This window comes from Mesoplodon bidens (genome assembly GCF_964165515.1).
Source record: "Mesoplodon bidens genome assembly, chromosome: 18".
Lineage (NCBI taxonomy): Eukaryota > Metazoa > Chordata > Mammalia > Artiodactyla > Ziphiidae > Mesoplodon > Mesoplodon bidens.
In genome coordinates, this window is record NC_138175.1 from 37,381,347 (window position 1) to 37,397,040 (window position 15,694).

Consider the following 15,694-nt stretch of genomic DNA (forward strand, 5'->3'; position numbering starts at 1 on the left):
ATTGTAGTTCCAGGGACTGACTCACTGCCTGAAATACAGTGGATGCTAGTAATGTTTGTTGACAGATCATCTATTTCTTCCTCTACCGTGGCTATATTTTATAATTACTGTAGCTTTATAGTAAGTATATTATTTTTATGTATTTTAGTCTTTTATTTTTATATTTTCCTTGGCCAATATAAAAAAGTATTTAAGATGACCATCAGAAGCATTTTAAGTACCAAAAACACACACTAAGATTTTTATTAAAACATCATTAAATATTGTATGACTTACTGGGAAGAAATGTTACTTTACATTGTTTTATTATCCAAAACATATTACTTCTCCATTGTATTAAATTTATTTACTTAGTTTGTTTAATTTATTTTGGTCTTACTCTCTTCCTTTAATAGGTGTAATCATTTTCCAAGTAATTCTCTTGGGACTTCTAGGTTTTAAAATAACATTGTCTGTAAATAATAATTTTGTCTCCTTTCCAGTATTTATTGCATTGGCCAGAGTTTCCACTATTAAGTAACACTGGAAAGAATAAACCTGACCTTGATTTTTAGTTGATTGGAAAGTACAGCCTTAAACTGGAAGGTCTGGGGACAGGATTGCGGTAGAGAACTCTGATAACAGTGATTCAGGGTTAAAAGGAGTAGCTTGGAGGATTTGTATTTAATACCTTGAATAGCACCTGTCTTTATCATTTAAGCCTTCATTTTTAAGTCAGATCTGTACACTGGTTATTAAACTACACTACATTAAACTCCAGGACCAGAGGTGAGGTCATAAGTGGTGGACAGTACCTTTTTCAAGCATCAGATCACAAGCAGTTCTCTGCATAACCAAACTCTGTGGTTGTGGAGTTTAGAATTTTTATTTTGGCGTGGATTTCTGCCTTAAAGAATTAGTGCCTTCCTGGGTACATTGTCTTTGAATTCAAATTGTGAGGTATTTCTGGATTTGAGAAATTATTGACCCTTTTGGTAAGAGAAAGAAGGGAACAAGTGGCACATAGATTGGGATTAAGGACAGAACAGAGCACGACAGCAGTGCTTCATGTACTAGATAATTCCAATGTTTGGCATCAGTAGAGTTTGTTTTACTGTCTCAGCCTGATTATAGCAAGCAACTTACAAAGATCCTGTTATACAACTAAGCGAAAACTGTTTCTTATGATACCGAATTTAGAATGATTAATAGTCACCACTATACCACCACATTTATCACTAAATATTTCTGTCCCTAATTGTGCAAATTTGCCTTATTTATATATCATTTTTTAAATTCAGTGGCAACAGTTCATTTGGTTGATAAGAGTTGTGAATCGCTTTTTTAAACATTTGGCAGGGGGAAATTGTGAGCAACACCCTAAATAAAGTAGAAAAGATTATTTTTTGGTCTTGTTATTTTATTTTTAATGTGATTTTTCTACCTCAGTTGTATATTCTGTGAAAATTCCATAAATCAAAGTGTTTTACAAAGCCAAATTTTTATTAGTCATTATGGAGAATAATTTTCTAGGCACAATTCATCTTTTTACCATAGTTTTACTGTTGCCCTCCTGGTTTCAGTTTGTTGATTTCTTACTTTCCCTTTCTGCCTGGTTTTGTATTACTTGCTTAAATACTGTGAATTATAAATATAAAAACTGGTAAATTGTTATGCCTGTGAATCAGGAGGAAAGGTATAATCACAAAATTTTGACCAGTTCTGTATCATCTGGCTGGGATAATATGCCTTGGGGAATAGTGTCCGCTATCAAGAAACATTGGTATAGATGGTTGTTATATTTGCTGAATTGTCAGATATCTAACATTACCCGAGTTTTTTTGTTTTGTTTTGTTTTTGCGGTATGCGGGCCTCTCACTGTTGTGGCCTCTCCCGTTGCGGAGCACAGGCTCCGGATGCGCAGGCTCAGCGGCCATGGCTCACGGGCCTAGCCACTCCGCGGCATGTGGGATCTTCCCAGACCGGGGCACGAACCCGTGTCCCCTGCATCAGCAGGCAGACTCTCAACTACTGTGCCACCAGGGGAGCCCCTTTTTTTTTGGCTGTGCCTCGTGGCTTGCAGAATCTTAGTTCCCCAACCAGGGATTGAACCCAGGCCCTTGGCAGTGAAAGCACAGAGTCCTAACCATTGGACTGCCAGGGAATTCCCTAGTTTTTCTTTTTTTTTTTTTAATGTATTTTATTTATTTTTATTTTTGGCTGTGTTGGGTCTTCATTGCTGCGGGTGGGCTTTCTCTAGTTGTGATGGACGGGGGCTACTCTTTGTTGTGGTGCACGGGCTTCTCATTGCCGTGGCTTCTCTTGTTGCGGAGCATGGGCTCTAGGCGTGCGGGCTTCAGTAGTTGTGGCTCGCGGGTTCAGTAGTTGTGGCTCGCAGGCTCTAGAGCGCAGGCTCAGTAGTTGTGGCACACGGGCTTAGTTGCTCCACGTCATGTGGGATCTTCCTGGACCAGGGCTCAAACCCATGTCCCCTGTACTGGCAGGTGGATTCCCAACCACTGCGCCACCAGAGAAATCCCTAGTTTTTCTTTTTGATCAGAAATCTTCTGGGGTTTTTTTGTTTTTTAAAAACGGTTCAAAATCCATTCCTCTAACTCTGATCCAATGCCAAGATGTTAAGAGTTTGAAAGAAGGATTGTTCCTACATAGCATGAGATCTTTAACACTGCTAGCAACCAAAGAAAGGGAGGAGAAATTAAAGTTGTTGAGAGAAGACAAAGGAAACAAAGGTCAACAAGGATACAGGAACCAAAGATGAAGATGTATGATTATATTATAAGATGTAAACAGCATAAAATGACAAAAACTCTTTGTACGTTGGTGACTTTGGGTAGTAGATGCTGGGTACATGCTGCTGAGTGAACAATGGCTTGACCATCTAAACTTAACTAGCAATCTCTTCATTGCCTCCATCTCCCTCACCCTTAGACATCCTTTAAGTCACCAATTGCAGTTGACTCTATATCTGAATCATGTTATAAATATCTCCTCCTTCCCATTTGCACTACCACTGCTCTGCTTCAAGACCATGTCATCTTTGCTTCCTAAATGACCTCTCTTTTTAAAAATTTAGACTCCACACAATCATCAAGATTAGTGGTCTGAAACACAGATGTGATAATGTCACTCTCTAGTTTAAAAACTCACAGTGATTTCTCCTTGTAGTCAGAGGTCCAAACTCTTTAGCGTGGTATTCAAGGCTTTTTACAGTCGGATCTCATCCTACTATTTCTAACCTGATGTTTCCCCTCCACATGCTAACTGTACTATCGTACTCAGAATTTCACTAATATCGCCTATAGATAAGTGCTCATGGCTCCATGTTTTTCTCTGAGCTGTTTCTTTCTCCCTCTCCTGGGTAGAAGTTCTATCCAGTCCCACTAGAATATACCTTTTTTTTCTAAAGCTTTCCTCTATTCCTCTTAACCCCCAGCTGAATGAGTGGTTCCCTTTTCTGCTTCAGTTGTGCTTTCTGTTATGACCCCTGTTAAACTCCTTTCACCTTGTATTGTAGATGGTCTTCGACAGTAGGTTGACTCCTTAAGGACGGCAGTTTGTCCTAAAATCTATCATTTATTTAGCAGAATGCCTGGCACGTATAAAGGGCTTTGTGCAATGTGCATCACCTCACTTAATATTCGCAACAACCTTGTGATGTTGGTGTTATTAGCACAACGTCCCCGTTTTACAAATAAGTAAACTGAGCTGAAAAGGCCTCACAGCTGGTACAGAGCAAAACTTGAACCCCAACCTGGATCCACCCAACTCCTGAAGTCCATCCTCTTTTAACTGTTTTGCTGTATTTCTCCCCTGCCTCAATCTGTGTATCCTCAGTGCCTGGTATCCAGTAGGTACTCTGTATGTGCTTGCTGACCGAATGAATAATAAAAACTCCAGTTTGCACAGGAGGCTGATAGTGTGGTTTCCATTGAAAAGGAGAGTAAAAGATATCAGTGCATCATTCTTAAAACTAACATGTTATCTTCAAAACACAAGCATATACAAAACAATATATTGTTCATTGGGTATCAGAAATGTTAAACTTGTGGGCGGGGGGTGGGGAGAAGCTCCATTTTCTAAATAATGCTAGCTTTCGTAATGCAGGACACAGCATTGTACCGCACAGCTATAGAGTGTCTTAAATGGATTTCTAGAAAACTGCTGCCCCCTTACTTCTGTCTTTATTATGAGTGTTCTCACAAGTCAAATAATCTAATTGAACTTTTACTGGCATAATACATTGCAGAGCTAGCCATTATGCATGGAAAGTCTTTGAGGAGACAGAGTAAAATAAATACAGGATAATTGGGGTCAGCTCAGTCTGTTGTTTAAAAAAAAATATGTGTTTTTTAATCCATCGTAAATTGAAAATGTACTATTAGTGCTTGTATAAATGAGTATAATATCAATTACATTTTTTCTTGGGTTGTCTTAAGTGTCAAATGGTAACTCAACATAACATTTAACACTTAAAAATCTTGAGAGTGAATGTTAGTAAGAAATAGGGAGTTTTAGTTCATCCTTTTTTGTCACCTGATTTTTCTTATAAACTTGGTAAAATCTAGTTCAACTTTTTAACTTCTCTTCTCTTTTATTTCTCTAGTGTTGTTAATAACAATACTTGTAGTGGAAGGGATTGCTGTGGCCCAAAAGACCCAAGGTAAAGACCTTACAGTGCTAATTTACTGCATGTTCAGGACAGTGGGATGGCTTATTTGGAAGGATTTCAACTTTTGAGTACTATTTCCATAATCCCTCTGGGGCGTTCCAGTGACCTAAGGCTTTCTATCAACCTGTCAGCCTCAGTTCAGCTAGGTTCAGCTGCAGTTAACTAGAGTAAATTGTTAACATAAAGTCTTGCACAGATAAATTTTTAAAATCGGCATAACTAGTGACTCCTAGAACACTATGGATTATGTCCAAAAATCAAATGAGATTCATGCTTTATCACTAAGCAAAAATAAAAATCCCTTTTTCCAGTGTAGACAAATGAAACGTTTCCATCAATAGCTTATTCAAAGCCCTGGGGACCTGTTCTAATTGTCCTTGTTTATGAAAGAGGATTAGCTAGTGTGAGTTTTGAGCCAGATATTCATGTCAGAGTTTAGTACATTTCCTAAATAACCTGACTTATTTTTATTTTCATCAAAGTTATACATACACATGATGAAAGTCAAAGCATTTTAAAAAGTTAATTAGGAAAAATCAGTACCCCAGCCTACCTTACCCCCTTTCTCCATGGAGATAGCCACTCTTTTGGTATTTTCCTGCATATTTCTAAATAACATACTATACAGCTCTCCTTGGTTATTTCAGTTTCGGGTAGTAGAAAATACTTTTCCCACCATGCAGGATGAGAATTGAGCTGTTTCATGCACCTCCTCTTCACCACCTACCACATACAAGTGTTCTTTTAACTTTGCACCACAGCAGCCACATCAGTATTGTTATAATTCTGGTTACATCTCTTCAGGGTTTATGTCAAGTCACCCATTGGGCTTTTTCAATAAGAAAATTTTGTCTTTGGGTGTAGGAAATTTTTCTTTCCCTTTTTTCTTGTTTAATTTTTAAAATTCCCTTTTCTCCATTTTCCTCTCTTCTGTCTTCAAGGAACTCATATTATTAAGTTACTTTTTTAAAAAGTCTTTTCTGTTTTCCATTTCTCTTTTAACTGTTTTCTTCTCAGTAGTCTACACTGAGACTTCCTCAACTTTATCTGCTAAACCAAGAATTGGAAAACTTTTTTCTATAAAGGGCCAGATAGTAATCATTTAAGGTTTTGAAGGCCTTTGTAGTCGAAGGAGCACCTATTCAGATCTGCAGTTGCAGGGTGAAAACAGCCATAGACAGTACAGTACTCACATGAATGGGCATGGATATATTCCAGTGAACTTGATTTACAGTAACAGGCAGCAGGCCAGATTTGGTCCAGGGCCATAGTTTATGGACCTCTGCTCCAAACTTGATATTTTTTTCATTTCTTCTATTTTTAAAAACTTTCATTTGTTTTCTAAATATTCTGTTTTTTAGAGTATGCCTTGTTCTTGTCTTATCGATATACATTTGACCCTTGAACAGTGCAGGGGTGGGCGGTGTTGATCCCCACATAGTCAAAGCCTGCCTCTGTATTTGCGGTTCCGCATCCTCACATTCAGCTGACTGCAGACCAAGTAGTGAGCGCACCCACGCGGTTCAATCCCATGTTGTTCAAGGGTCAACTGTACTCTCTTGTTCTCTGAGGAGATTAAATGATCGTTTTGTTTAGTGTTTTTTTTTAATATTCTATAATCTTTGTATCCTCAGAGTTGCTTTTTTGTTTGTTTTTAATCTGTTTTTCATATTAGGGGCTTTCCTCAAATGTCTGGTGCTCCTTGAATGCCTTTCATAGTTATGAGAGGGGCATGCAGATCTGCTCATTATTAGCTGTCTGCAGGTGTAGACAGGGCTTCTTTACTGCCACCCTCCCTGGTGAGTGACCAAGTCCACATCCTTGAGTCTTTTTCTATGGACTCATTAGATTCCCCAAAAAAGATTAAGATTCCATTTCCTGCTTAGAGGCTCTACGTCTGATCAAGAGGCCTTTGGGAAGTTGAGTGGGGGAAGAGACGGGAGGTGTGGTTCAGCATATTAACATTCACCTCATCTCCCTGTTTTCAGGTTGGTATTTTTACCCTCAGCTGTGCCTGGTGTCCCCTGGTCCAGCAACCCTGTTGTACCTTCTCCAAAGAAATAGTCTCATTTTTTGATATGGAGAGCAGCAGCTACCTAGATTTGTGGAGTAGGGGAGGGTATTAGAAATCAAATTGATTCCAAAGAGACTTTTAACCAAGCCTCATGTTTTTAAAAAGCCCAACTTCACCACCTCCTCGCCCACTGCCAGAGATACCTAGTGCTGCCAGTTGTTATTATTGCATCCACCTCTTTGTACTTATGAGCTTATGCCCTTAAAAAACGTGTTTACTGTCGTTTAAGTGGACTTTGAAAAAGGAGCAGAGCTAAATACGTGTGTTCAATCTGCAACCTTTAACTCAAATCAAACCCCTTGGTGATCTTTGAATCTTATTTGACTTTGCGTTAAACTAAATACAGAGGTACCACACCAGAGATAAATTCCTGGGGTCCTTTTATTTTTATGTCAGAATTGAATTTTATAGAGTTTTACTGATTTATCAGATTCTCCCACGTGGTTTTGCCCTTGTAAATAAAATCTACGCATTTTATTTCCCTGTTCTTATACATGGCAAACTTGTCCTCTAGAGCAAATGCTTCTCGCCAGCACAGCATACCATCTTCACCTTCATTTCACTTCTGCTATATTCAATTTGTTATGCTGAGTTTGTCAGTGGTTCTTAAAAATTATATATATGTGTGTGTAACAGAGTGGGCAGTTGTTTGGGGAAGTTGTGGGGGGAACTATAAGTGATGTTTTACATGTTTTCCTAAGATGGACAAAATGTTGGAATCAAGCACATTCCTGCAACCCAGTGTGGCATTTGGGTTCGAACCAGCAATGGAGGTCATTTTGCTTCACCAAATTATCCTGACTCATATCCACCAAACAAGGAATGTATCTACATTTTGGAAGGTATTTGACCAATTTCTGTCTTTCATTGGATGAATTTTTACTTATTGTAAAACTAAATATATTGGTTAAATGCCCTGGTTAAACCAGTTTGAACAAAATTTAAATATGTATTTTAATTAAACTGTAGTCATTATAAATATTTCTTAATACTGACATTAAAAAAATAATCGTTGAAATTTTATAGGAATTTTGGATCTCCTAAAATATAATTTAACTAGATGCATCAGTATATATGAGAAACTTCTCTGATAAGAAACCTAAGCTTACTGGTATCTCTTATTAGGCTTTCTGCAAATTTATGTCCATAGTTAAATTATATGTTTCTTTCATTTCTTCTGTTTTTCTATTCATCATGGTACATTGTATCTCATGAACTAAGCATTAGCTTCTCAACTCTAATCAACTAAGTACATTCAATTTAATAAATAACATACCAAAGGGAAAGATTACTATCATTCTACGGAATAGCATTATTATTATATTATTAATATACAATGTAACATTTATCATGAATTTTATATATAACGGTTCTCATTATGATCCTCATCTATGAAACAGTAACAGAGCAGTTGTTGTGCTTTTCTCACTTGTGTCAGGCCATTTTTACTTTTTCTTGTTTGCGTTGCCCTAATTTGCTTACTCTTATTTTCTAGCTGCTCCACGTCAAAGAATAGAGTTGACCTTTGATGAACATTATTATATAGAACCATCATTTGAATGTCGGTTTGATCACTTGGAAGTTCGAGATGGGCCGTTTGGTTTCTCTCCACTTGTAGATCGTTACTGTGGTGTGAAAAGCCCTCCATTAATTAGATCAACAGGGAGATTCATGTGGATTAAGTTCAGTTCTGATGAAGAACTTGAAGGACTGGGATTTCGAGCAAAATATTCATTTATTCCAGGTAAAGAAGTAATTGTTTCAGTGGCTAGGTCTCACTCTGGTTTTAGAATCTTAAGGCTAGAAAAGAGATAATTCAGTCAAGGTAATCAAATCAAGGCTTTAAAGAAGTTAGCAAGGTCAAAGGGAAATCAGTCCATGAATAAATAAAATAAAAACTTAACAAAAAATTAGAAATGAAACTATGTCACTTGAATTTTGAAGCATATCATAGATGGTATCACATTATTTCTTAGATTTCTGTATGTTTTATAGCATATATCAAATGCCAAAGACATCACAATAAATACATTTAAAAAATAATTCAACAAATAGTCTTATTTTCATGATCTATACCAAAAATTATTTTGGCAGGTTTTGTCCATTGGAATGACTCAATTACTCATTTGAATAAACAGTCTCTAGAAAATACTGAGCAATAGAAAGAATAGCGCTCTGCACTTGGAGGCAAAAGATCTGGTTGTGAATCCTTTCTCTGCCACCTACTAACTATAAAATTTACTATTAAGCACAGAGCTGTGCCTAAGAGTTGCTGTTGCTAAGATGGGAATGTCTTCCTGAGGGCACCATAACTAATTCCCAGAAACTTGGCAGCTGAAGACAACAGTAGTTTATTTTCTCAGAGTTCTGGAGGCCAGAATCCAGCAGGGTCATGTTCCCTGTGGAAACTCCAGGAGAGAATCCATTCCTAGCCTCTTCGAGCTTCTTGTGTCTGTCCCAGCATTCCTGGACGTGTGGCCTCATCACTCCAATCTCTGCCTCCATCTTCATATCCCCTGTCTTCTCAGAATCCTTAGCTTAATCACATCCTTTGCCTTAAAATGTAATATTCACTTTTTTTAACCTTATAAGGTAGTATTCATAGGTTATGATGATTAGGACGTGTAAATATATTTGGGTGGTGGGAGAGCAAACCCACCTATCAGCATACTCTATCTTACCTACCACACGGTTATGTGGGAACACTTTATAGTCCTCAAAGCCTGTCTACTGTAAAGATATGCATACCCCTAATGTGGCAGCACAAAGATACACTAGTTATTGCTCCTGTCTTCCAAGAGTTTACAAACTTAATAAGATGAAAAAGTAACTTAATGTAACAATTATATAATTATAAAATTGTATAATCTTTTTGCTTTTATTTATGTAAAGATTATATAATTATATAATCTTTTGCTTTTATTTATGTTTTCATGCAAGAAATTTGCTAACTTAAAAAAATTAAATCATATTCAAATGAAAATATCTATAACCTTATCACCCTATAAATAAAAAACCAGTATTAACAATATGGTGTGTATTCCTTCAGATGTTTTTCTGTATCTGTTTATTTTGTTTATTTTATATAACAGAGATCATGCTATTCTTTCAGCTAGATTACCAGCTTTTTTGCCTGAACAACGTAGTCAACTTTTTTTCCGTGTTAGTAAATGTGTTAATGGTATTTTTAAGTGTCACTTTAGTATTTATGTTCTCAATGTCAAAACGATAACATTTTCAAAAAGTAAAATTTATTCTTTTTTTTTTTAGAGCAGTTTTTAGGCTCGCAGCAAAACTGAGCAGAAAGTACAGAGTTACCATATACCTTCTAACCACCCCCCCACACACACAGCTACCTCCAAAACCTAAAATGAACATCCTGCACCAGGGGTACATTTGTTACACCTGATGAACCCGCATTGACACATCATCACCAAAGTCCACATTTTACATTAGGGTTCACTGTTTTTTTTTCAGCCATCCGTATACATATATCCCCTCCTTTTTGGATTTCCTTCGCATTTGGGTCACCACAGAGCATTGAGTAGAGTTCCCTGTACTATACAGCAGACTCTCATTAGTTATCTATTTTACACATAGTATCAATAATGTATATATGTCAATCCCCATCTCCCAGTTCATCCCACCACCCTCCCCCCCTTGGTATCCATACCTCTATTCTCTAGGGTTCACTCTTAGTGTCGTACATTCTATGGGTTTGGACAGATGTATAGTGACATATGTCTGCCATTACAGTATTATACAGAGTATTCCCACTGCTTTAAAAATCCTGTGGGCTCCACCTATTCATCCCTCCCACCCCAACCCCTGACAACCACTGATCTTTTTACTGTCACCATAGTTTTGCCCTTTCCAGAACATCATACGGTTGGAATCATATAGTATGTAGGCTTTTCAGATTGGCTTCTTTCACTTAGTAATATTTACTTAATGTTCCCCCATGTTTTTTCATGGCTTGGTAGCTTGTTTCTTTTTAGTGCAGAATAATATTTCATTGTATGGATGTACTACAGTTTGTTTATCCATTCTGTTGAAGGATATCTTGGCTGCTTCCAGGTTTTAGCAACCACAGATAAACCTGCTGTAGACATCCATATGCAGGTATTTGTGTGGACAAGTTTTTAACTCATTTGGCTAAGTACCATGGAGTGCAATTGCTGGATCATAGTAAAATTTGTCTTTAGTTTTTACTTAAATGGATTGTGGTGGTGGTGGCACAACATTGTGAATGTACTTAATGCCACTGAATTGTACACTTAAAAATGAGTAAAAGAATAAATATTATGTTATATGTTTTACTACAGTAAAAATAAATTTAAAAAATTACAATCAAGTGTCTAAAAACTTAATTTGAAAATTCAGATAGAAGACATATATATCAACCCACCAGAATGAAAAAATTGCTAGTCTAAAAGATCTCAGAATTTTTAATTAGCCTGTTTAAACCTATTTTAATTCACAGTTTATTGTATGTAACTGGTTGCTCAATTCTTGTTAAAATTGTTTTTTGTTGTTGTTGTTTTGGCCACGCCATGTGGCATGCGGGATCTTCCCAACCAGGGATCGAACCTGTGTCCCCTGCAGTGGAAGTGCAGAATCTTAACCACTGACTTTCTGCATGGTTATCAAAGTACATGTTGAAAAAAAGTAAGAGGAAAATTTTTAGCTTAATCTAGCATACATAACAGAAACTGTTCTTTTTTAACTTAATAATCTAAACCCAACCTCCCTAAATAAAAGGGAGTGATGACACTTCAGCAATTTTGCAGAGAAATGTCAAAGAGAAATCTAAATTTAAACAGCATTAGAGTAGAAAGTCATAGCAACTATCTGGCAGGTGAATCAGAATTTCTTCACATATAGGAAAGAATTCTAGGACATTGTCATTATTGCACTAAAATTTCCAGAATTATCCCAGTTACTTCCAGGATGTAGCAATCCATTAAGAGCCTCTGCCTCAGCAAATATCACCAGTAGCTGAGAGAATTTCATTTATTTAGAAGATACTAATTTCTCATCATCGTTAGTAAGTTTCATCCGTATTTACAAATCCCTAGACAAAATTTACTTTATATGACTTTAAGTAACTAGACAGCCATGATTTAGCTATTTATGAATTGTTTATTTATTTTGACATTGTTTTTTTTTTCTTTTAGTGGTAAAATTATGGTATCGTCACCCACACTATAAAGGCAAGAAAGAGTAAGAAAGAAAAATGTTACAGTAAGAAAAACTGTCTAGAGAATTAGAATCTAGTCCTGACGTTGCCATTATATGGTCTAAAAAAGTCGTAATCTCTGATTGTTTCCTCATCTATAAAACAGAATAGTACATGATCTTCTTGATGTTATTGTCATTAGCATAATATTAAACATGAGGTCTGTAGAAACTCTGAAGTGCTATAAAATGCAAATATAAGGTAATATAGTCTAGAAATCCTTAGCATTTTATTATAATTTATATTTTAACCATAAGCCATATGAAGTTGCTCTCATGATACATAAAACTAATAGAAGAAAAAGAACTGCATTTCTTCAAAGAATCTTTATATATAAAGTTGCCTGGCTTTGCTTTTTAATATTTTTAAAAGCATTATTCAAATGATTAAGATGTTTGTTTTTTCTTTCAGGCAGTCTAAACTTATTTGCAAAAATCTGACTCTATATAGGACTTTGTAATGTCTTTTGATACTAAAGTGTCAATTCAGTTAATTGATTTAGTTCATAAAAATCAAATACCTGGCCAATTTAATTAAATCAGTTATTTTGATATAAACTATTGGTTGTCAGTTTTCTATGAACTATTTCATAGGGCAGAATATCCTATACATCATCTAGTCATCTCTCTTTTTCCTGCCATTGTGAAAAAAACAACTTACTTGCTGCTACTGTGGTGGGATAAATTATATGTAACATAAAATTCACTATCTTAAACCTTTTAAGTGTACAAGTCAGTGGCATTAAGTACACTTACAATGTTGTGCAACCATCACACTGTGCATTTCCAGAACTTTTTTGTCATCCCAAGCTGAAACTCTGTCCCCATTAAACACTTAACTCCCTATCCCTCCCTCCCTACAGCCCTGTGAACATCTCTGAATTCGACTAATCTAGGGACCTCAATAAAGGGAATCATATAGTGTCCTTAACTGTCTGGCTTATTTTACTTAGCATAATGTTTCCACACACATCCATGTTGTAGCGTGTGTCAGAATTTTATTCCTTTTTAAGGTTGGATAATATTCCATTGTATTATTTATACTACATTTTGTTTACTCATTCATCCATCAGTGGACTAGCTACTGCAGTTGACATAGAGTTGTGAGTTTTCAGATAGCATAAATAAGTTTTTAGTTCATAATTGGATCAAAAGTATAAACGTTATCATTTTTAAAATATCGATCCTATAAGTGAGCACCTCAATATGCTCATAAATAACCAGTGGTCTGTAGTTTACACAAATGAAAGCTTTCTCTTGCTTTGTTATTAAGTATAACATTAGACATAACGTAAGACATTAAGCCTTAAAGTAGCTCTAAACTACCTCAATGCCAATGACTTTCTTCTTTTCTCTGTTACAGATCCAGACTTTACTTACCTAGGAGGTATTTTAAATCCCATCCCAGGTTTAGTATATTACCTCTTTTTCCTCATGGCATCTTTGATCAGTCTTATTTTCCTTTGAACATCATTCATCTGTTCTTTCTAGATTGCCAGTTTGAGCTGTCAGGAGCTGACGGAATAATACGTTCTAGTCAGGTAGAACAAGAGGAAAAAACAAAACCTGGCCAAGCAGTTGATTGCATCTGGACGATTAAAGCTACTCCAAAAGCTAAGGTAGTATTACGTATGCAGTCACTTCTAAGAAGAACATAATAAGATGTGATTTGTATAATGTATTATTTTGGTTCATGCAGATACTTGTTATTTAAACTGACGTTACAACTTTTTAAAAATTTTATTTCAGTCACATTATTGAACACCTAGCATCTCAGCATTGTTGTAGTTAAATAAACTACAACATAAACTTCAGGAATGTCACACATACATTAATATTCTTATTTTAAGATTCTTAAAATCTGTGTGTTCCTAATTGGAGAGTATAGGTATTGATCAGTGTGATCATAGATTCATAAACACCACTATGAGGAGGTAAAATAGGCCATAGACGTTAAAGTATCTTGTCAGAGGTCTCAGAGTTGGTTATAACAGTGTCAAAACCAAAACACAAATGTATCATCTTAGTTGTGTGTTCTTACCATGCTGTCCTCTGCTAATCATGTAGAGTTTTTATTGGAAAGTACCACAGGGAAGGATGTTTTTAAATAACTGACAGGTTGAGACTGGTTGCTAACTACTTCTGCTTTTTGCTTTTAATTTGTACTTCTAGGAATAGTAACAGTTAAAATTATATTTATTGTTTATATGTGTAAACAGAAAAGAAAGAGGGTAGGAGAATTTAAAGAATTAGGAAAATCAAATTTAAAGTTGCTGGTAATATGATGGATGAGATAACCTGAAAACCTACGTATTACAAAACACTTAGAAATATTGGATAAAATATAACAGATATCCTTTTAAAACCATAGATAAGCTCCAGAAAAGAAGATAATTCTTATGAACTAGAAATGAAAGAGCTATAAATCAGAGCAGTAAACTGAAAACTGAAATTGATGGTACAAATGCCCCTTGCTGATTTCAGTAACCTATGACTACTTAAGGGTAGATATTGCAGGAGCTTGGCCTCACCCACACTGAGACAAATAAAAGGCCTACGGTTCATGTGGCCTTATAGAGGACTGCCACATGAAGCTGGAACCCTCAAAGGGAGATGATTGCCATGAAATGGTAGATCAGAAAAACTCTTCCACTAGTGCAAATTGGTAAAAAAGAAGCTTATCCTGGGCTCAGTCTTAAGATGTGGGTGAGGCTGAGGTCTCCCCTGACCGTTTATACCTATATCTTTATTACAGTTTGGGATGTGAATTTACATTCCATGCTCAGCCCAGGAACCACTTAGCCCCAAAATGAACAAAATGGTCCTGGGCTTATTAAACCTTTTGAGGCACCTGAAAAGATAAATACAAAATAACCATGTAGGCTACAGGATTGCTATAGCTAAAACACTGCTGAAGTAAGCTTACAACCCAAAATTAGAAAACACAGGTGAACAACCCGCCATGAGTGAGTTAACAGGCATAACAACAAGAAGTTTCTTAGATCCCCAAGAACTGAAGTGTCTTAAATATCCTACAAGTAGTAATCAAAAGAATGAGAAAGAAAAATACCAAGTATGCTTTAAAAATAACCAAATGGAACTTACTCAAGTAAAAATTATAGTGTTGAAAGACAGATTTGAGAAAATTACCCAGAAAGTAGCTTGAGGATGGGAGACAGTGGCAATTTATTAAGAAACTTGGAAGAAATTACAATCGAATAATGTTTTCAAAGTGCTTAGGAAAAAAAATTAACTGGCAATCTAAAATTTGAAAATTCCATGTCCAACTAATCTGTCTTTCAAGAATGAGGGCAAGGGTTCAAAATGGCGGAGTAGAAGGACGTGCTCTCACTCCCTATTGTGAGAGCACCAGAATCACAACTAACTGCTGAACACTCATCGACAGGAAGACACTGGAACTCACCAAAAAAGATACCCCACATCCAAAGACAAAGAAGAAACTGTGCTGAGATGATAGGAGGGGTGCAATCACAATAAAATCAAATCCCATAACTGCTGGGTGGGTGACTCAGAAACTGGAGAACACTTACACCACAGAAGTCCACCCACTGGAGTGAAGGTTCTGAGCCCCAGGTCAGGCTTCCCAACCTGGGGGTCCGGCAACGGGAGGAGGAATTCCTAGAGAATCAGACTTTGAAGGCTTACAGGATTTGATTGCAGTACTTCGACAGGAGTGGGGGAAACAGATACTC

At 36.4% G+C, this 15,694-nt stretch overlaps 1 protein-coding gene across 2 annotated transcripts in view; it reads left to right on the forward strand.

Annotated features, from left to right (window-relative positions):
• NETO2 (neuropilin and tolloid like 2) overlaps positions 1 to 15,694 on the forward strand; it is a gene marked incomplete at both ends in the record, with an annotated part of 80,170 nt that overhangs the window by 6,565 nt on the left and 57,911 nt on the right. Inside the window, 5 exons of one of the 2 annotated variants that reach the window (XM_081215769.1) lie at positions 4,604 to 4,660; positions 7,445 to 7,585; positions 8,239 to 8,487; positions 13,345 to 13,389; positions 13,473 to 13,600. In XM_081215769.1, the coding sequence (XP_081071895.1) occupies positions 4,604 to 4,660; positions 7,445 to 7,585; positions 8,239 to 8,487; positions 13,345 to 13,389; positions 13,473 to 13,600 (620 nt within the window). The remainder of the gene's footprint in view (positions 1 to 4,603; positions 4,661 to 7,444; positions 7,586 to 8,238; positions 8,488 to 13,344; positions 13,390 to 13,472; positions 13,601 to 15,694) is intronic. The other variant, XM_081215770.1, reaches the window with a different exon arrangement.